At 61.4% G+C, this 21,892-nt stretch overlaps 1 protein-coding gene across 1 annotated transcript in view; it reads left to right on the forward strand.

The window, feature by feature from the left end:
* Positions 1-21,892, forward strand: part of LOC117652469 (neurobeachin-like protein 1) — a 203,738-nt gene that overhangs the window by 501 nt on the left and 181,345 nt on the right. The window contains exons 2-10 of the mRNA XM_034397414.1: positions 11-212; positions 529-1,232; positions 1,311-1,500; positions 1,578-1,952; positions 2,077-2,657; positions 2,793-3,071; positions 3,304-3,397; positions 3,594-3,752; positions 3,947-4,131. Coding sequence (XP_034253305.1) covers positions 11-212; positions 529-1,232; positions 1,311-1,500; positions 1,578-1,952; positions 2,077-2,657; positions 2,793-3,071; positions 3,304-3,397; positions 3,594-3,752; positions 3,947-4,131 — 2,769 coding nt within the window. The remainder of the gene's footprint in view (positions 1-10; positions 213-528; positions 1,233-1,310; positions 1,501-1,577; positions 1,953-2,076; positions 2,658-2,792; positions 3,072-3,303; positions 3,398-3,593; positions 3,753-3,946; positions 4,132-21,892) is intronic.

Raw genomic sequence — 21,892 nt, forward strand, 5'->3', positions numbered from 1 at the left:
TCCCTTTCAGACCGCCGTCAACGGCATCGGCGGCATCCACGTCGTCTTCCCGATCCTGGAGCAGGCCGCCCGGGGCAAGGTCGACGAGGAGGTGCCGGTCATCCCGTCCTCGCACCAGCGCCTGTCCATCACCGCGTCGGGCACCGGGACCATCGTCCACCCTTCTGAGGACTTGGACGACTGGGAGGTCCTGCCGTCCAGCTCGTATGCAGGTGAGTGGAACAGGCGTACCTTGTGCCGAGCGCCTGCGAAGTCGGGGGTAGGCAAGCCCGCAGCACGGCCCTGTTGTGCTGTACGGCCTACCTTGCCCCTGCCGCCCAAGCGCCTGCGAAGTCGGGGGTAGGCAAGCCCGCAGCACGGCCCTGTTGTGCTGTACGGCCTACCTTGCCCCTGCCGCCAGCGCCTGCGATCTAGCAGCCCAGCACGTGTGCTGTACGGTCTACTTTGACTCTCTTATTTTTTTAAGACTACGCCTTTGCTTGATTACGTTCGATACTATCTTATCTGTGTATTTTTGTTTCTTTGTAGACTGGAAACTGGAACTGAACCCTGTATCTGGGTTTTTATCATATCTGCGTAACTTGCTGTTTGGATCCCCACTCAATCAAGAGCAGCTACTGCGCAACCATGGAGCTGCAATTTTAGGCCACTTGCTTAGTGAAGTCAAGCCTTCACTTTTGGATGTGAATGTGTTAATGGTTGCACAGCTTCTGCTGGAGATGGCTCGAGATGCTGGTAATCCAGCACTGTTGCGAGCTTTGCATCAACATGTTCTCTTTAACTTCAGTATCTGGTCCCGTGGACCATTTCATATCAGAATTGGGCACATTCAGTATATTTCTTCTGTGATCAAGGAAGACCGAAAGGCTTTCAGAAAACGATATGGTGTTCAATTTTTGTTGGATGCTATTCGTACTCATCATTCCGCACCTGGAGACTTGGTTGGGGCCGATGATGGCCGAGCTCTAAGACTGGCTATTCTACGGCTTATAAGATACTACATTTCAAAGGAAGTCAACATCAAGGAAGTCACAGCAATCATAGGATTCTTGACTTCTGTAAAAGAAGAAACTCTTGTTCTGGAGGTTTTAGAAATGCTCATTCTGCATCTTGAGGGTCAGTGCAAAGATCAGTTGTATCTTTTGCTGTTTGAACCTCATGCTGCAGACCTTTTGTATTGCCTGCTCATAGATCGTAGATTTAGTATGGACCTGAAGCAAAAGGTTCTTAAGGTGAGTTTCATTTATAGCTGACATAATTTTAGCAAATATATTTTGGGAAACATTAATAATATTGTATGATTGTTTCAGTTAACGTCAGTATTATTGCGGACTGATAGGGTTTATGAACCGCATAAGAAACGCTTACGCCTGCATGATAGTGTCCTTGGATTAGTTGGAGTAGGCATTGGTATGTACCCAGGCCTGATAGCTCTTCTTGGTGATCAGGAGCTGTCTATGGAAGTGGCTGCAATGCTTCTTGATCAGATGTTGCTCACAGGTGGGTCAGGAAACTTAAGTCAAAATAATGCAATTTGACTGTAAAATGTGCATTACATATGATTTTTTTTCTTGCAGAAACTCCAGCAAGCTATGCTGCAGCCCTTTCTCTTTTGCATTCCCTATCATTAGCTAAATTGGAAATAAAAGTTGAGGCTGCGAGGAAGATTCTTACAACACTTTTCATGCGACCAAATGCCCCTGCAGCCCTAGCCAAACAAGTTGGATGGCAGGACTGTGTATCTCGGCTCCTTGTGAAGCGACCAATATCGACGGCTCCCACTTCCGTCGAAGACTCTTCTCTCCCAGATTTGATGACTTTTGATGAAGACGTCTTTGAGATGGATATGGACAAAGTTTCCCTCATTCATCGCTCACACTCTCCATCATCTGTTTCAAGAATATCAGCATCGGTCTCAGATGCTGCATCCATGCTTGAGAGTGAAATAAAAGGTTTGTAGTTTAACGAAGTGTTTATTATGGGCCAAATTATTTTCTCAAGAATATCTTGCTGATCCGTCAATTTAAGAAAAATATGAAAAATGTTTGTGAACTTAATTGCTCGATATGTTTTCAGACGTGGCCGAGTCAGTGACGATCGCCATCGGGGACAACATCCAGTTCGCGGCGGACAACATCAGCTCCGTCATGGCCTCGGCGTACTCGGTGTTCCGCCAGAAGACGGTGGAGATGCAGGAGAGCCTGGAGGGCCTGGGCGAGAGCGCCGTGCACCGCCTCAAGAACGGGCGCAGCGTGTCCAGCGTGTCGTCGCTCGGCCACGGCAGCCTCGGCGAGCGGGCCTCCATCTCGGCCTCGACCGACTCCGTCTCCACCAGCCCCTACGCCTCGGCCTCGGCCAGCCCGGGCAACCGCTCGCGCTGTAGCAGCAGCTCCGAGGACATGTCGTCGGCGGCCGCCGAGAGCAGCAGGGCCTCGCTGTCCACGACGTCCGTGACGGACGGCGCCGCGCAGTCGGGGCCCGCGCCGCCGGACGCGGACAGCGACGCGGAGGAGCAGAGGGACGCCCTGCGGCAGTGGGTGGCGCTGGACGCGGACCGGCAGGGCGACCGCGAGGAGGACCTGTGCTACTGGGTGCTCAACATCTTGTTCACCACGCTGTGGCGCGGCGTGGAGACGGGCAGCAGGGACTGCTGGCGGGTGAGTCCAGATGGAGTCAAGTGCTCCTCACTGCGCAGCCTGCAGGCCAGCCTGCAGGTCGCTGGCTGTAACCGCAGAGAGCACGCCGCGGACCGCGGAACGGTTTGTTGATTGTTTTCGTTTCGGTTGACGCAGGAGCGCGGGCAGGTGATGGCCTGCATCAACCTGCTGGGCCTCAACAACGAGCTGCACGGCTCGCACCTGCAGCTGAAGCTCCGCCTGCTGGAGATGGGCGTCCAGGCGGCGCTGTCCGACCTGCGCGAGTCGGCGTCGACGGCCACCTCCTCCAGCGGGGCCGCCCCCGCCGCACCGCACGCCACGGCCGCCGACAACGCGGCGCAGCTGCTGCGCTGGGTGTACGACCTGGTGGTGCTGGACCCCAACCCGGACTGCTCCAAGAAGGTGTCGACCAAGGTGAGCGGACGGCCGGCCGAACTGTTGGTGTAGTGTCTCCGCCTGGCCGCGGTCTGGCTCGCCGCGGCGTCGTTGCGGTCCGCGGTTTAGCTGGCCGCGGTTTAGCTGGCCGCGGTTTGGCTGGCCGCGCCGCGCCGCGACGCCATGGCGACGCCGCGACCCACACGGCCGGCCCTGCACCGCAAAGTGCCGGCCCGGATGTTAATGTTTTCCTGCCTTCTGCCTGCCGCAGCTGCTGGACGGCGTGCTGGGGCTGCTGGACGCGCTGCTCGTCTTCCACGACGGGCCGCAGGACGAGTGGACGGAAATGGCCAAACTTTCTTTCGGTAGGGTATCAGTCACCGACCGCCGCGCCATGCCTGGCCATGCACTGGCTTGCAAATTACGGCAAAAAATTTGAGGCTCAAAAGCGCGAGGAGAAGAAGTTGGCCTATTTTCTACTTTGATATAACGTTTCCAAAATAAAATTGCATAACTGGTTGAAAATTCAGGTGAGGTCAAAGCGTTCCGTTTTCCCCGCAGGCATTCTGCTAAGCTGCGCCGCGGGCCCCCAGCTGGACCTGTGCGCCATGGCGACGGCCAAGCTCCACGCGCTAGTGCAGACGCGGCGCCTCGCCACCCAGGAGGAGAGCGCCTACCTGCTGTACTACCTGGACGGCGTCGTGCAGGAGACCCTTAAAGGTACGGCCAATCTTTGCATTCCAGGCCTCGAGACGGGGGAAAAAAATGGTTCCCCGGCCGGGGATCGAACCCGCGGACGCAGCGCACGGAGGTCCATGACGTCACCCCGCCGGACGGCGGTAGGCCGCGGTAGGCCGCGGTGCATCTGCACGACCTGTCAGTCTCACGGCGCCTTTTTTCTGTTGGTTTCGCAGGGGAAAATCAGGAGCATTACTCATTCCTGATCCCCGTGGTGAAAGCGCTAGTGGAGAAGCTGTCGGCGCCGCTGTGTGTGCCGCAGTACTGCCTGGACATTCCCTCGACCGCGGGCCACGTCTTCTTCGAGGAGTTCCAGAGCTACAGCCAGGGCGGCCAGTGGCGCCAGTTCGTCGAGCAGAAGGTAGGCCAGCACGTCGCCAGCGCGCCGCCAGACTCATTCCGAGAGTCGTTTTCGTCGCTCTGTCGCTCTCGCACCTAGACGGGACACCCTACGAGTGCGAGAGGGGCAGAGCGACGAAAACGACTCTTGGAATCAGTCTGCAGGGACTACATTTGGGGCTCCGCCGCGGCGCCGGCCGGAACGGAGGCGGGAACGGGGAACGTCTGCGCCACTTGTAGCACCTGTAACGAATCCCCCTGCTCCACTCACTGTGTCACACACACAAGCACACACTCACTCAAACTGGCAGGACCCGCGACCGCCGTCCCCGCCCTTCCCCGCCCCGAGCATGGCACGCCCCTGTGCGTGAGCGGCGGAGCGGCGCGGCATACAAACTGTCTGGAAATGTTGATATGGTGGGCACTGGCCGGTGGGCCGGTGGGCCGCGCGAGGGTAGGCACGCCCAAAAGGCGCGCCGCTTGGCGTGGCGTGGCGTGCCGAGCGTGAGCTGTCCACTCCAGCGGCCCGGCGGTCCAGCATCGGCCAATTGGCCCAGAGCATTGGCCGAAAGCCGAGAGCCGAAAGCCGGACGGGCTTTCACTTGATTTGCATCCCTCGCGCCACGCGGCGTGGCCCATCCCATCCCCTTTCCGACACGTACTCGTGTGTCACCCGCTTTTCTTTGCCCGGACCCGTGCGTGCGTGCGCCGCGCGCGTGTGTGTGCGTGTGTGTGTGAGGGGACGTCGTCGTCGTCGCCGCCTCCAGCCGCTTGGCGCCGCCGCGGTGGCTCGGTTGCAGACTGATTCCGAGAGTCGTTTTCGTCGCTCTGTCTCTCTCGCGCCTGTGCGGCACGCCCCATGAAAGCGAGAGAGACAGAGCGACGAACACAACTCTCGGAATCAGGGAATACGTAGCGGTGAATAGTTGATTGGGAGCGCGTTCGCGGCGTTCGCGGCCGCCTTCCCGTTTTGCTTGCCGCTTGCAGTGGCGCCGCGCGGTCCGCGGCCACACGCAGTGCCGCAGTGCCGCAGAGCCTGCAGGCCGACTCCGAGGTCTTTTTCAGCGCTGTCTCTCTCGCACTCATGGGGCGTGCCGCGCAGGCGCGAGAGAGACAGAGAGACTCTCGGCATCAGTGTGCTGGAACGCGCCGCCGTCCTGCCCGGCCGAGCCGGGCCGATGCGTGCCGTGGACGCCGCTCGTTTCAATTTCTCTGCGAAATGACGAGTTTGTCACCGGCCTCCCCCCCCTCGGATCCTGGATCCGCGCCTGGGGGCGTGCAGCCCGATTCCCACCGCGCAGGGCTGCCTAGCCATGCCCCGGCAGTGAATGGCCGCGCCTCATTCACGGCGGCTTCTTAGCGCGGCTCGTTGCCGCTCAATGGGACGGGACGGGACGGGACCGGACGCTGCCTCGCGGACGGGCGTGGCCAAGCCGCGACGCCGCGACGCCGCCAATGGTCGGTAATGCGATGGTAATTGCGGAAAGTGTTTCTCCTTTTTAATTTTTTGCATGTGTACCGCCACAATGTGTGCAGCGGACTTGCCGGCGTACATGGGTCCCAGGGGCATGCGCGCCGCGGCGCTCGGCGCACGCTGGCGCACACCAACCTAGTTTATAAAGATCTCTCCACGCCTCCCCGCGACTCGGTACTCCGCAGCGCCCATGCGGTTTGGAGCGTTCCATGTTCCATTCCCATGAGACTGGAAGACCGGAGCCTTGACAATGCTCGTTGCCTCGCGTTGCTTCCTGCGGTGCAGCGGGGGCGTGGCAGTGGCGTGGCGGTGGCAGCGTGGCCGCGCCGCCTGCAGACTCGTTCCGAGAGTCGTTTTCGTCGCTCTGTCTCTCTCACATTCACGACGCGTCTCGTGTAGGTGCGAGAGAGACGGAGCGACGAAAACGACTCTCGGAATGGGTCTGCAGGGCGAGGCGCAGCACCGCGTAGCACCGCGTAGCACGCCTGGGACTCGGCATGTAGAGTAGCATCATTAGGCCCCGAGCACCGCGCAGCAACGCGCATTCTCCCAGTCTTCTCGATTTTCAAACTTTTTTGCCCCCCTCACGCCTTTCCTCGCTGGTTGAAGGCGACTTTCGGTGGCGGTGTGGAAAGCTGATCAGGGAGCGTGTGAAATGACATGAAGCACAAGTTTCAAATGATTAAGTTTTTCTTTTAATGTGACTTCCAGTCCAGAATGAGAACAGCAAAAACACAATGCACAGCCCTTGGTCGGGCCGGACGGCGACATAACATAATACTGTTTCCGTAGGAACATTTTTAATAATTACGATCGTAAAACACAACAATAACAAATAATTTAAAAAATCAACAACAACAAATAATTTACTTTTGTAGGATATCATTGACGCCTACAGAGCACGTAATTTGTCAAGTCCCTTAGGGACTACCTTGGTCGACGCGGGCTCTGTTAGCTGCAAAGCACCGCGTGAACTTAATGTTAGCAATAACAAATAAATAAATAGCAGAGGAACGGGAAGATGAGATAAGAATATTGATCGGGCAGGGACAATTTGATAGCAGCACAACAAATATAAATAACTTACATCCTTCAGTCACTCCAATACAAAGTCTAGCAGGCCCGATGTCGATGGGCGTGGCAATTGTAATAACAATAACAAATAATTAAAACAATAAATAAATAGACTTCTGTTTCTGTCTCCCTCTCGCGCGCTACAGCGGAGGGCCCCGCCGCTAGTGGATGGCACGCGACAGGCCCTCTTGAAAATTTGGCTTGTGGCATCGCGCGTTCGCCGGAAGTGTGGCATGTGCGGAGGCGAAGGGGCCGAAGGGACGAGCGCGGGGTCCGAGTCTCCTCCATGTAGACGTACACGGTTGACTTGCGCCCACGCTCGGCCCGCGGCTCAGCGGGCCCGTCGCCGACTCAACATCGACTCCCTCGGGCCCTCCGTGGGGCAGCGGGCCGAGGCAGGCGAAGGCACCCTTCGGGGCACCCCCTGGGGGCGCTGTTTTGTACTGGGGCGAAGGGGCCGCCCGGACGCTGCAGTCCTCTCACACTGTTCGAACCCTCCACGCGAGTCTGAGGGGACCGCAGCGCTGCCGGCCCACGGCGTCGACGACCCTCATCTTCATCTTCTCCTCGAGTCCTCGACGTCGGCGTCGCCGTCCTCGGCCTCCTCCGCGTCCTCCTCGGTGGCGTACGAGTCCCTCGCACTGGCGTGCTGCTGCTGCTGCTGCTGCTGCGCCAGGACCTGCGCCTGCTGCGAGTAGCGCTTGTTGGCCTGCTGCTGCTGCTGCGCGCGCTGCTGCAGCAGCATCTTGAGGTGCGCCTGCGTCGTGTCCTTCTTGCGCGAGTTGGACGAGTGGCGGTGCTTGCCCACCTTGCTGCCGTACGGGTCCTGGTGCTGCTGCGGCTGTTGCTGCTGCTGCTGCTGCTGCTGGTGGTGCTGCTGCTGGTGCTGCTCCTCCTCCTCTTGCTGGGGCAGCGGGTCGTAGTAGTTGGGGGACAGCACGTCGGACTGCTGTTGCTGCTGCTGCTGCTGCGGCGGCTGCTGGGGCTTGGCCTGCTTGCTGGAGTCGCCGTAGTACGCGTCCCAGTCCTGCGGGGACAGTCCCCCCGCGAAGTTGGGCGTGGTGCTCTGCGTGGGGGCGGCGGCCTGCACCTCGTTGGCGGCGTGGCCGTGGCTGGCCGCGTGGCTGGGCACGTGGATGGGGATGGACGCCGAGCTGCCCTGCGTGTTGACGCTGGCGGACACGGCCACGGACTTGTAGGGCACGAAGCCGAACACCTCGGCCGGCGCCTGGAAGTTCTCTGCCGCGGCGGGCTGCACCTGCTGGGAGTGGATGCTGGAGCCGGCCGTCTGGATGTCGCCGTACTGCTGCTGCTGCTGGCGGTAGCCCTGCGACTGCGCCTGGCCCTGCTGCCGCCCGTAGGCGGGGATGCTGCTGTAGTAGGTGGCCGCGGCGGGCTTGCTGCTGGCGTAGTTGGCCGAGCCCTCGTACGAGGAGTCTGGCGCGCGGTAGCCCGTGGTGAGCACCGCCTGGCCGTGGCTGGCCCCGGGCGACACGGACGCCGACGCGGGGCTGGACGCGGAGCCGTAGCCGAAGGCCGACGCCTCTTCGCTGGCGGGGGGCTGCGCGGTGGCGCCGGGGTGGTTCACACTGATGTACGACGTGGCCGCGCCGCCGTGCGAGATGGGGTTCTTGAAGGAGGTGCCGGCGTCGTACGGCGCGCGGTACGAGTAGGGCGTCTTCTGCTTGTAGGAGTCGTGGAAGCTGCCGCCGCTGCTGCTGGGCTTGTGGTCGGGGCTGAGCGTGGAGCCGCCACCGTAGGTCGGCAGCAGGGTGTACGAGATGGAGGGCTGGATCTCGGTGTTGCCGTCGCCGTGCTGCTGGGGCTTGCTGTAGCTGCTGTAGCTGGCGTCGTACGACGACGTGTCCTCGTAGGAGCCGCTGCCGCTCTCGGCGGAGTGCGCCAGGGACGCGGCCGTGGACGACGACGACACCTTGGAGGGCGCGTAGTTGGCGCTGACGCCGTGCTGCGCGGGCTCGCCGTACGAGTTGACGAGGTGGCTGGGGGTGGACGGCTCGGACGGCGAGTACTCTGCCGAGGACGACGACGGGCTGGAGTAGGTGGAGGAGGGCGGCCCGGCGTAGGTCGACGACGGCGGGCTGCCGAAGGACGACGACGGCTTGAAGGGCTTGGACGGCCCGTAGACGGGCTTCTGGCCGCGGTACTTGTTCTTGCGGTACTTGTTGCCGCTGTGCGGCTTGCTGGGCTTGGACGGCGGCCCGTAGCTGGGCTTGGACGGCCCGCCGTAGCCGCCGGCGCCGGAGCCGCTCAGGGAGTACGTGGCCTTGGGGCGGTGCGGCTTGGAGCCGGAGCCGCGCGTGGGGTGGCCGTAGCCGCTCTTGCTGGGCCCGTAGCTCTGGCGGGTGGGGCGGTCGTACGTGGACGTGGCCTCGAAGCTGTCGAGGCCGTGGCTCTGGCCGTGGCTGGGGCCGTGGCTGGGGACGTGGCCGTGGCTGTGGCCTTTGCCCTTGCCCTTGGGGCCGTACACGGGCTTGGTGCGGTGCTTGGGGGGCGCAGACTGCGGCGGCGGCCCGTAGCGCGGCTTGGAGCTGGGGCCGTGGCTGTGGTGCCCGGCGTGGCCGTGGCCGTGGCTATGCGGAGGCCCGTACGCGGACGACTTGGATGGCCGGGGCCCGGAGCTGGGGGGCCCTGGCGGCCCGGGGCCGTAGTGGTGTCTTTGAGGGGGCGGCGGCTCGCGCCGGATGCGCGGCCCGTCGCGGGGCGAGGCCTCCCGGACGTGGTCTCGGCCGGGTCCCTGGCGGGCCTCGCGGCCGCGCTCGCGCAGCCCCACGGGGCCGTGGTTCTCGCTGTGCGCCGCGACCGCCATCACCAGCACCAGCACCAGCGCCAGGCAGACCTGCAACAGGAGCACAGGGGGACAGCGTTAATTTCCTTTTTGTGCGTGCGGCCGCGCGGCCGCGTGGGTGGGTGGCGTGACATCGCGTGATGCTGGAGGCTCGTCACGCTGCGGCTAGCTGCGGCTAGGGCTGCGGCCTGTCGGCTACCTGGCCAGCTAGCTCACCGCGCCTCAGCCAGGCAGCCGCCGCGTGGCGCCAAGGCGCGACAGAGAAAGCACGCCAAGCCGGCGGGCTGCGGGCTGCGAGGCTTCGCCAGCCCGGAGCCCGGCCCTAGCCTAATTGACGAAAATTTCTCTTGTTAGGCAAGAGATGATACAGCTCGTCCTGACGCGGCGTGTGCCTTGCGCCACCCACACCCTTCGCCGTCGTCGCCCTGGTCACGGTGACACCCGTCATCGGGGAGGTTCGGGGCGCGGACACGGCCGTCGTCAAAACGCGCGTGCCTCCCAGTGCGGGAGAAGAATGGCGGCGTCCGCCTGCAAATGGCAAACGCGTGCAAATAACACGCCTCTCATTGCTGCTGCGAATAACGGCCTAATGACGAGTGGCTTCGTCGCCCTCGCCGTTTGTTATTCGCACGGCCGGCGCGGCTCTGCGTGGCGCGCGCCGTTTCGTCGCGCTGTCTCTGTCTCTGTCTCGCGCCGCGCCGCAGGGGTGCGAGAGAGACAGCGCCTTGATGGCCCCGATGGTGTGATGGCCGTTGATGGCATCGCGATGATGGCGACGCGACGCTTTGGTGCCGCCTTGCGCGGCTTGCGCGCCGTGCCGCCGCTTTCAACCACGCCGCCGGCTTTGCGTGCTTCGCCTGCTTGGCGTGCTTTTACCGGCGTCGTCGGCGCCACGCTGCCGTGCCGGGTCAAAGCTCGCTGTCTGTCTCTGTCCGCGGTGACCCTCGCCACCGTCCGAGGGATCCCTGACCAGTGCGCCGCGGCCCGGGTGCGACCAGCCCAACCAGCCCGACGGCCTGCCCGCGGACTGCAGGCGCGCTCCGAGGAGTCGTTTCGCCACTGTCTCTGTCGCACTGCCGCGGCGTGCCGCAGGCGTGCGAGAGAGACGGAGCGACGACACGAACCTCCGGAATGGCCCGACGGTGCACCTGCTGTGGGGCGCGGCTCTTTTCCGATCCGACTCATTAAGATGGGAGTGTTTGATTCGCTGTCGAAAGTGGCCTCAGGCGCTCCGCTACTCCGCGGCAGACTCATTCCGAGAGTCGTTTTCGTCGCTCCATCCCTCTCGCGCCTCTACGGGGTGCCCTGGAGTGCGAGAGAGACAGAGCGACGGAAACGACTCTCGGAATCAGTGTGCTGGGGCCGCCGCGGCGAGGCCCTGCCGAGGCCCTGCCCTGGCGCCGTCCGCCGTTTGACGAATATATCGGGCGTGCGTGCGTTACGCGCTGCACGCGCGGAAGGGAGATAGAAAGCTCGTTTAATTTGGGGAGGCAGACGAGCGCAGCCTAGCGTGACCACCCGCACGCGGAGACACGCACGGGCGTGCCCTGGGCGTGCCCCGCGTGACGTCACGCCGGCCGGGCTCTGTCTCTCTCGCTCCCACACGCCACGCCCCGTGAGTGCGAGAGAGACAGAGCGACGAAACCGACGTCCCCGCGGAAGCAAGCAAGGGCTGGCTGGTGACTGCCGCCGGCGCGTTCCGATTTCTCCCGGTTGACCAGTCGATGACGATCATGCATCGCGACGACGATCATCGATCGCAATGCTGAGTTTTGCGGCTCGCCTACGCGTGGCGTATAATTACGAGGGAGGCAGAAGTAAATTCCGAGGAGAAGGAAAGTGGCAGTCGGTAGCGCGGGAACGAGGCGGGAGCCAATTTTTTTTTAAAAGGCCTATTTTAGGTTTCGCTCGCGCCAACTCGGTCTTGGAGGAGTAGGAGGAGTCCCTCTTGATGCAGGCCGGGCTCTGGACCTGCCTCACGCCGGCCACGCCCCGCCGCGTCGCGCCTCGCGCCGCGTAGACGCGCAACCGAACAGAGGCTCGAGATGCAAAGACTCGCTCTGGTGGAAAATATTTGGAGCGTGTTTAGGACCGGCCGGGTTCTGCATGCGGAATGCGCTGACTGGGCGGAAATGCGGGAACGCCGCTGCCGCTGCACTGCTTGCTTGGCTTGCTTTCACACGTCCTGCTTGCGCGGCTTGGCGCGGCTTGGCCTGCCCACCGCAGTTTGGCAGTTTGCGCCAAACACTGGATGATTTGGAGTTTTAGAAAGTGCGACGTGCCGCCGGGCCCTGCTCCACTTCTTCCACTTTTTCGGCTCAAGTCGTTCGAACGCACGCACACACGCACGCACACACCACACACACACACACACACACACACACACACACACGTTTTTCATATTAATTTACGCCAAATGAAGCAGGCGCGTTAATCAAGATGATGGAGGATGAAAAAAAACCTGAAGTCTGAAAAGTATTTTTGGTGTGTCTGGCGACGCCGCCGGCGCCTGGTACTTCTGCCATATGCACCGGCTACGCTGCCTTACACGTTCAGAGCCGATTTCTGATTGGAGCTGTCACTGTGTGTGTGTCCGTCGCGCGAGTGTGTGTGTGTGTGTACGTGTGTGTGTTGCATTATAAAAGCGATATGCCGGTAATGATGCGCGAAGGGCCTTTCTTACTTTCCCTGACAGAGGTTTGGAACGCGCAACGCGCGCTATGACGCAGCGCTGCCTTGCGTACACCGCGAAAAAAAAAGACCACACGGCGAAAAAAAATAATGCCGGCCGAAATTTATTTCCTTGACTTTCATTTCTTTTATGCATATGACGCAATGTTGGCTCTTGAGGAGTCAAAGAAAATTAAGACGCGTTCCGGAAAATGATCGCCGAATGAAAGCGAGAGTGGCGCGCCTTGCCGAGCCTTGCCGGTGGTGTGACGTGACTCGGCGGCCCTCGGCGGCCCTCGGCCGAGTGGCGGTCTGCGGCCGTCTGCCCGCCGATCTCTGGTCGGCTGGTTGTCTGCCGTCGCACTGGAGCGAATTATGCGTGGCCCAAAGGGGGACTTTAACAAGAAAGTGCAGTGGTTCGCCTGGAGCTTCCCGGTCGCTGGCGCCAGCCCGCGCCCGCCGAGGGGAACTACCGCTCGCGCGTCCAGCGGAACAATTAAATCAGTTCCGAGTCGTTCTGACGAAATGTGTTTGTTGATTTAACGGTGGACGAGGCGCCGCTCGTTCCGACTGCGCTTAGGGTGGCGTGACCCGTGACTGGCGCCGCTCGCGCCGCGGCCTCTCCCGGAACCGCGCCGAAACTTTCCCGTTTCGATTTTTGGGTATTAAATGGACGGCCACCGCTTTGACCCCGGCCTCGCGTCGGCCACTGGAAGCAGGCTGGAGGCACGCTGGAGGCAGCCAGGCCGCCAAGGGCACTGGAGCCGCCGCGAGTCAGTCGGACCGGGCGGGGCGGGGCGGGGCGGGGCGGGGCCCAGTCGGAATTAGAATGGGTTAACGACCGCGGGGAGGGGGGAGGCTATATTGACTCTGAAATATTCGGAAGGTGACGAGCATCGGTAGAAAGTGGTCATCGATTCGCCTTTGGACGCGTTCACACACACACACACACACACACACACACACACACACACACACACACCACACTCACACCCAACCCAAGTAGACAGAAAGCAGTCACAGAGACCGAGACCGACTGACAGTGCGACGCAGACACACTGATAAAAAGACCCTGCTAAATTCCTCGCTCCCAACCTGCAGCTCAGCGGCTGGACCTCAGCGAAGCCCATTAAGCAGAGCACCTTCGGGCCGCGGTATCGCCCCCTGCTTTACGCGCGGGACGCGTCGAAAGTGTATCCATCCCCGTTTGTGCGATGCGCGCCGCGCCGACCCGCGCAGCCAAAGGGCATAGTTCCACCGTAAAGTTGGCCGTGAGAGCGCTGGCCAGCCCGCCGGGCCGCCAGCACAAAGTATTTATGCCTCGTCCTAATGCGTAGCTAAACGCCGCGGTAGCTTTACGACGCAAGCAGATCAGTGGGTACGGTCTGTCTGTCCGTCCGTCTGTCCGCCAGGCCAGGCGGCATCCGCGGCCAGAATCCGCGAGAAAGTGAGATGCCTCGGGGTGCCGGCCGCTCGGGGTGCCGCGGTCCGCGTCTGGCAGGCCTGGCAGGCCGGGCAGGCCGGGCAGCCAACCTGTATCCCTGAGAGCGCGTGCCGCCGCGCCGCCTAGGTCCGGACGGACGGACGGACGGACGCCGTGCCCGGCACTTGACGCTCAGAGCAGCCTCGCCTGGCCTCGCCTCGTTCGGCATGCATCGGCGTTACTCGGCTGCCGGCCGATTTGAAGCTCGTCGCCTCCACTGGCAAATCGCGGCCGGTTGATATGCAGGGCGCGCTTTCCTCGACAAGAAACGCGAAAAAAAAAACGTTGATTATTTTTGCTGATCTAAAACCGAAGCGCTTTTTCCCGGCGTGAGGATTTCTTTTGCCCTCGAGGAAGTGGAAGGGTTGGCAAATGGAAAAAAGGGCCGCCCCGAAAGCGAAGCGGGTTGGCCGTTCCTGCAGGACCCTCCCTGCGTTTGAGTCTCCGTGGCGTAACCGCGGCGCGGCGCCCTTGACGTGTGCCCTTAAGGTCCTTGGAGGCTTTCACCTGCTGCAGCCCCGCCAAGGGCCCCGCCCCGCGCCGCCCGCCCGCCCGTCTGCTCCATATAAATCGCCACACGGAGCATCCCGTTACGCGACGGCCAACTCTTGTTTTTCTTTGGCTGCAAGCGGCCCGGCCCGACTCGGCCCGAGTCGTCCGGGTGCGTGCGCGTCGGCGCGTCTGCGAGGTGTCACAGTGTCACATACCGCGCGCGCACCGCCGTCGCACCGGACTCTTGCAGCCGTATCTTTGTGGGGCGTTCAGAGGGGTCACTTTTACAAATAGCCTCGAGTGCCTTCACACAAAAAAAAGTCGTTAATTTTTTAGCCGTTTTTAAAGCTTGTTTAGGACAATTTTTAAAATTTTAATCCTAAAAAAATATCAAATGCTTCCGCGTGCAAATTTTTGCCGGTCGCTGGGCGTTCCGGGGCGTTCCGGGGCGTTCCGGGGCGTTCCGGGGCGTTCCGGGGCGTTCCGGGGCGTTCCGGCTAGGGAATTGGAACGGCGCTGCTTAGAATACGGAACGGGTCTCGGTGTGTGGCGTCCTGGCGTCGTCGTCGCGTTCTGGTTTATTTCCAGCGCGCTCGAAAATTACAAGCTGCTATTTGGACAGGCGGGCTCGGGCGAAAGTTGTTGGTCCTGTAAGCGAACGCCGCTACCGCCACTTTGATGTGAACTGGAATATTCTCCACGGCATTGATTCCCCCTTTCTCTGGTTTATACGGCATGTCGGCCGCTGCAAAAAGCGTACTCGCTCTCGTCGGCGTGGGTACAGCCGGTGCGGCGCGGGCCGCGGGTCGCGAGGGGCGCCGCACAGTGGGCCAGAAGACCGGTGGAGGCGGCCGAAACTCTAGACGCGTTTTGAGCTCCAGAGTCGCTAAACACGACTCGAAGCGAACGTGTGACCCCACCAATGGATTGCTCTCCGAACGAGGAATCCATTGGTGGGGTCGCACGTTCGGTTCGAGTCCTGTTTAGCGACTCTGGAGCTCAAAACGCGTCTAGAGTTTTGGCCGCCTCCACCGGTCTTCTGGCCCACTGTGCGCCTCGCCTGTGCCTCGCGCGTGCGGAGAGGGCCAGACCGAGCGAGACAAAGCGACGGGCGGCCTTTGATTAAACGCGAAGCTTTTGCCGCGGAGTGTATCCGCCTCCTCGTCGCCCCGCGTCGAAAGTCGATCGTAAGTGCGGCCCTGCCTGGCCCTGCCGGGCCCCGCAGTGCGAAGCGCCAAGCGCGCCGATCGTTTGGCGACCGTAAACGTGCCTGCGATTGTTTCTGAGCGGTTGATCGAGGCGGCTGGGCTCAGGCTGGGCTCAGACGGCCGGGGAGGAGATTCCAGGCGCAAATTGCTTTCTCCGGCTCAGCCACCCCGACCTGCCCCGGCCGCTGTCTCTCTCGCACCCCTGCCTTCGACCCGCGAGTGCGAGAGAGACAGAGAGACGGAGACAGCCCGCGAATTAGGGGACACGGGTCGTATCCCCGCGCTTTCCAGAGCGAGCCACACGACGCGTCGCGGCGGCGCCAATTAAGACATTTCGGCCGCCGTTCCGACGGCATGACGGCGCGGTGTCGGAAGCGGCGCTTAAAGTGTCTCACCGCCAGAGTTGGCGTTACGGAGGACTTAGCAAAGGGCCCGTCGCCAAGTGACTCAATTTTTCTTTATTTTTAGTTTCTCTTTTGGGTTTGGTTGGGGAAATTTTGATTTCTTACAGGTGCTGAATTTACGCGATTCTGAAGCTAAGGCTCGGCCCGGTCGACCGCAGGTCTGCGTCCGGGTTCGGCTTACCTTGAGAGGGGTTAGTCCCATGGCGAAGTGGTGTCGAAGACTGGTGAAAAATCCTGGACGCTTTAGGTCCTGGGTGCGAGGGGCTGCGTCGCGAGCCTAGCACATGTCACTCCGAGTCACTCACTGCGTTGCGGGATGGCCGACGCGTGCGGCGTGCGTGCGTGTGCGTGCGCGCGCGTGTGCGTGTGTTGGATCGCGACCGACCGACCGCCAGCGACACCGGACGTGCTGTGAGGCTCGGCGCGGCTCCAGGCTCCAGGCCAGGCTCCAGCCGCGGCAGCCGCGCTCGCGTCTCCCACGGCGGCACGGCCCGGCGCAGCCCCTCCATTCCAGCGGCCTGGAGAGGGGGGCGGGGCGCGGGGCGCGGGGCCGGGCGCGGTTTGTCAAAGCGACCCCCAGGGGACGCCGCGCAGTGGGCCAGAAGACAGGTGGAGGCGGCCGAAATTCTATACGCGTTTTGAGCTCCAGAGTCGCTAAATGGGGCTCGAACAGAACCTGTGACCCCACCAATGGATTGCTCTCCGAACGAGGAATCCATTGGTGGGGTCACATGTTCGGTTCGAGTCCTGTTTAGCGACTCTGGCTGGAGCTCTAAACGCGTCTCCACCGGTCTTCTGTCAAATCCACTGTGAGTGGCCTTGCCCAAAGCTGTCCGGGAAGGGCGCGTGTGGCCTAGCCTGGCCCAGACGCCACCAGACACCGTGCGGCTTAGCGGGGTGGTGCGGCGCGGGGCAGTGCAGTGCTTTGCGGTCAGCGAAAGTGATGTGAATCTCCTGGGCTTCTCACATCAGTGTCGTGGCGGCACCGCAAGCCAGCCAAGCCGGCCAGGACGGCGTGCAATGGCGTAGCGCGGCTAGCCGTCGGAAAATGATTCCAATTTCAAACACTTGAAACATCCGCAGTTAAGGATGTCAAAATCGCCACCACCCCGAGTTTGCTGTCTCACTCGATGGTGTCCTCTTCGCGGGGACTAATCTGAAGTGACTCGTCCACTGCGAAGTCCCACACCCATCAATGAGAAACTGTCCAGGCAGTCGGTGCACTGTGGGCCACTTAGCCACCCATCCCATCCTTGCCTCGCCTCGCCTCCGGTTCCATCCATCTTTTCCGCGACAAGCAACGCCTCGGCCCGCCACTGCAGACCGATTCCGAGAGTCGTTTTCGTCGCTCTGTCTCCCTCGCACTCACGGGGCGTCCCGTTTGGGTGCGGGAGAGACAGAGCGACGAAAACGACTCTCGGAATCAGTCCGCAGAGACTGCGAGGCTAATTGGGCGCCGTAATGAAACTGTCTCACCCCGCGGGTGAAACCTGCGGCGGCCCGGGCGCTCTGTCTCCCTCGCACTCACGGGCCGCCGCGCCGCCGCGTGTGAGTGGGAGAGAGACGGAGCGAAGAACGCGTCGTTCGGAAGCATCCCGGCCGAAATAATGTTTTCGGTACGGCGCGGCCGGGCCTCTGGCCGGGCCGGCCCTTGTCGCCAGGATGTCGCTACCAGTTCGGCAGGAAGGGAGATCGGGTCGGGGGATTCGAACGGCGCCGTCTGGACCCGCGTCGCGTTGGCCGTGCGACCTCCCCCATCAACTCACACCCAGTTTCTCACAAGTCACACCGAGTATTTCCCAAGCCACAACCGTTTTTCGCTATTCACTCCAGAGAGTATTTTCCGTCACACCGATCATTTTTCAATTTTCGTTGACGACTACATGGCCCGGGCCAACCTGAGCACCTGTAGGCCTTGATTGTTACTTTTTTGTCCGCAAGGGTTGATGTCTTTTGGGGTACTTTGGTCCAAGGCTACTTGCACTCTCGGTGCTAGGTTTCGGGCCTTCGGGGGACGGGGGCACATTCTGGCCCGCTTGCCCCGGCCGGGCCGGGAGGGTGGACTTCGCGGATGCGGACCCAACTGATGGTAATGATGTCCGTGCCGTGCTGCGCATTGCTGCCGCGCCGGCCGGCGTCCAGATCGGGTTTGCCAAATCACAACACGCACCGGATGGCCGGATGGAAAGGGCGGCGTTATTTACAGATATTGCGGCTGCGAATAACTTGCTCGAATTAATCAGGCGTTTCCTGCCGAATAACGACGCCGTGTTTAACAGCGGGCAAGCGCTTTGGTTAGCTCTGTCTCTCTCGCTCTCTCGGCGCGTTCCGAAGTCCCTTGGGAGTGCGAGAGAGACAACCTGCTCGGCCCGAGGGCCGGCGAGGGGCGCCGAGGGCGGAAGCAAAGGCGCTTCCATAACCGCGGAAAACTCGGCCGTCCTGCAAATAACGGAAGCTCGTAAAAGCGGTGCGGTAAATCACGCCGTACTGCGAATAGGGCGCTCGCTGCTTCGCTCAATTTATTTCGCTTTGTTTAAGTTTTTTTTTTGTCTCTTTGTGTTTTGTTTAAATACACCTGGCGATCACAGGAGGAGTGTCTACGCGCGATGATAAGCATGTGTTACCCGCTACACTGCAGTGAGTCTTGACCGCGGGACACCTGGGAGGCAACACTTCTGGCCCGGCGCACTTGCGTTGGCGAAAAGTGCACTTGCATACACGTTGTGAGAGGAGTGGACCATCCCGCGCCTGGAGTACACTCTCTCACACACACATGCACACACACACGCACGCGGCACCAGGAAGTGCGCCAGTGTCCAGTGCAGCTGGTTTGCGCACTTTCCTGTCGTCATGTCCTGGCCGGCCGGCCACCCCTGACGGGGTCGCGGCGGAGGGAGGACCCGGAGGACCCCATCGCGCCCGCTGACGTGGACCTGACGCGTCGACGGCGTCCTGACGGCGTCCTGGCAGGGCGGCGGGCTGGCTTGAGACTTTCACGGTGCACTCCATATAACGAAAGTCGGTTGGCGTTCGATAATTTTTTCGCTTTGTCGTAAATCAGGGTCCGACGTGAGGCACTACACCGTGAGGCGCCATGCGGCCACATTCCGTAGCCGGGATAAATCAACCGAGCCGTTTCTCCCTCTCCATGCGTTTCCGTGTGTGGCCGAACAAAATGTACTTCCTTTATGAAAGAGAAAGAAAATTGTATCGGCCGATAGGAATAAGGCTTGCGCCATTTTTTTTTACGATCCGTCTGCACGCGAGTGTCAGCGAGTGCTAAAAGGGGTGCGCCGTCAGCAGACTGATTCCGAGAGTCGCTTTCGTCGCTCTGTCTCTCTCGCACTCATGGGGCTCTCCGTGAGGGTGCGAGAGAGACAGCGACAAATGACGGCTGCGGCCGTCAGGCGTGCCGGCTAATCGCTGAGTGTCCTTGCTTCCCGTCGAATACAAACCGGTCGATTGCTTGACGATCCGCTGCCCTGCGCGCAGCGCCCTGCCCTGCCGGCACGCCCGGAATGCCGAAGTGACACTCCAACCGGGGCGCGGGGCGCGCGGGCACGGGCCGGCCGGACTCGGCCCGGACACCCGGAAGCCGGCCTGTCGGCCTGTGGGGCACACTGTGGGGCCTGTCGGGCCTGTCACCGTGTGTGCCCACTAATGGGGGCTGCCTTTTCTATTCACTCGCCGGGGCGGGGCGTCGCGTGGGCGTGCGTGCGTGCTTTGCCTGTGTCTATATGAGCGACTCGTTACACAAGCAGCGAGTGCTTTGCTTTGCTGCGTGCCGCGGGGCGGTGCCGCCGTGCCAGCGCACGCCGCGCACGCCCGTGACGACGCCACTGGCTCGGTGACCGCCCTCTTAACGTGACGCCGCCCGTGACTACACCTGCGTGACGGTACCCTGTTATCGCAGAGGCTACCTATCTCCGTGACTCTGCGCCTGGTCCTCTGTGACTGGTGCTCTGTGCTTTGTGACTGGTCCTCTGTGACTGGTCCTCTGGTTCGCTGTGACTGGTCCTGCGTTGCACGCGTTGCCGGCGCGTGCGTCCACGCTTCCCTATACGACCGCATCCAGTGCAGGGCCAGTGCAGCCTGTTGGTACCAGTCGGCTTCCCGTCGCGCTTTTTGTGGCGCGTTGCGCAATGCTTGGAGGTGGTAATGGTGTAATGGTGGACGCAGGTACACCAGCAGTCCAACTGGAGCGGTGTTCCGCCGAGAGTGCGGCCAAACAAACAACTGTCGCGTGATGGGGATGCCTTTCGTCGGCTGCCTTTGAGATGATCAAGGCGTGGTGACGTCACCGCCGCTCGTTGGCATTTGCCGCCCGCGCTGTCTCTGTCTCTCTCGCACTCACTGGGCGCCCCGAACGGGTGCGAGAGAGACAGAGAGCACTGGTGCAGTGCCGCTATCGCGCGGCGGTATCACGATTGACACGCCGCTCCCTTTTTTTCAGCCACTCTCTTCCCCCGCTCTCTTTCACTCTTTCAGCTTCTTTCTCCCATTTCTCATTTTTCAAGCTAAAAATAAAAAAAAATAAACAAAAAAAAGTGAAAGAGAAAAAACAGCAACCCACACTGGTGTTCTCTCTTTCCGCGCTCCTCAACCGTGCCGAGCGGCTGGGCCTAAAACGTGTTCGGAATTTGGTTTGGTCGAGCCCCGTCGAGCCCCTTGGAGCGTGCGGCGCTCCGAGTGCACAGTCGTAACTTTGGCAACGGCCCCGGCAGAAATGGGGGCCGGCAGGCAGCGAGGAATTAATCGCGCCCAAGGAAAAAACAGTATCAAGTAAATGAAAAAAATTAGTTAATTTTTTTTTGTGAAGGAGGTTGGTTTGGGTGCACAATGGCTGCGTTTTGCCAGTCGCGCGGAAGAGCCGACGATAGCGGATGAGGGCGTGTGGCCGCGGGTCGCGTGCCATGGCGTGCAGTGCAGTGGCGTGCTGCACGGGGGCGTGCCGGGGGCGGGGGCGCGGCGGGGGCGCTGGCTCGCGTGCCCCTTCTTTTCTACCTGCACGTATGACGAGCTTCGGATCTCGCCCCCTCCCCCTCTCCTCCGCGAGAGCAGCCTGGAGATGAAGCCGTGGCGAGACAATGACTCTGCTTGCGTCAGCCGAGTGGTGTGCCGCGTCAGCACCGAGGGTGAAAGGCAGACAAAAAAGGAGGGAAGAGGTTTTGGCACTAGCACGTGGACGGCGGATTTGATGCCTCGCTCCATCGGCCCCGCCGCGCCTCTTCTGCCTCTTCAAATTTCTATTGTCTTTTTGCCCCGGCATGCGTCGTTTGAGAGCTGCGCGCCGCCCGTGCGCACTTTCGGAACACCTAACTCGTGCTGCTTGAGCCCACACGCACGAGTACGACAAGGGGTCGTCCGGGGCCCCCGTCTTGCCGTCTCTCTCGCACCCCCACGAAACGGCCCGTGCGTGCGCGAGAGACACGGACACGTTCGGAATCAGCCTGCTGCCCCAGTGGCGGGGCAGGCGGGGGCACTGGAGCGCGCGGATAGTATCAGTAGAGTGACTCTCTCTGTCTCTCTCGCACCGACATGCTACGCGCCGAGAGTGCGAGAGAGACAGAGTGACGACTCTGCAGGAGGTATTCCGCGCATGGCCGCGTTTAGCACGCCGCTGCTGTGTACGTGCAGTGGGCAATGGGGCAGCAACGCGCAGGCCCGGCCCGGCCCGGCGGGGGGCGAAGACGAAGATTGCCTTTTCGACCGCGAACGCTGGTAAATCACCGCTCAAATTAAACAGATTGTATCGTCGCGCCTTGAGGTAATTCCCCCTGACGACTCGATTATTCGGCGCTCTGCTCCAAGCGCTCCAAGCCTTGGCGCAAGCCGCGCGAGCGCGCACACTGCAACGGAACGGACGCGGCCACCGAGTGAAAAGCGACGCCCTGCTATATGCACTCTGCAGTTTTGGACCGACGCACTCAATCAAGTTTTCTCTGCTGGCTCACGCGAGCAAGCGCACGCCGAATTAATGAACACGGAGTGAACTTTGAAACGATGTCTGCGCCTGTCGTCGTGCGGCCGCGCGGCCGGCACTTGATTAAGTGGGCTGGCAAGCGGGGCGTTTAACCTTCACCGCCGGTAGCACTGTGCGCAGGCACGGTGCAGCGCAGTGCAACGCAGTGCAACGCAGTGCAACGCAGCGCGGCGCTGTGTGGCGCTTCCG

Source organism: Thrips palmi, unplaced genomic scaffold (genome assembly GCF_012932325.1).
Source record: "Thrips palmi isolate BJ-2018 unplaced genomic scaffold, TpBJ-2018v1 HiC_scaffold_7, whole genome shotgun sequence".
Classification (NCBI taxonomy): domain Eukaryota; kingdom Metazoa; phylum Arthropoda; class Insecta; order Thysanoptera; family Thripidae; genus Thrips; species Thrips palmi.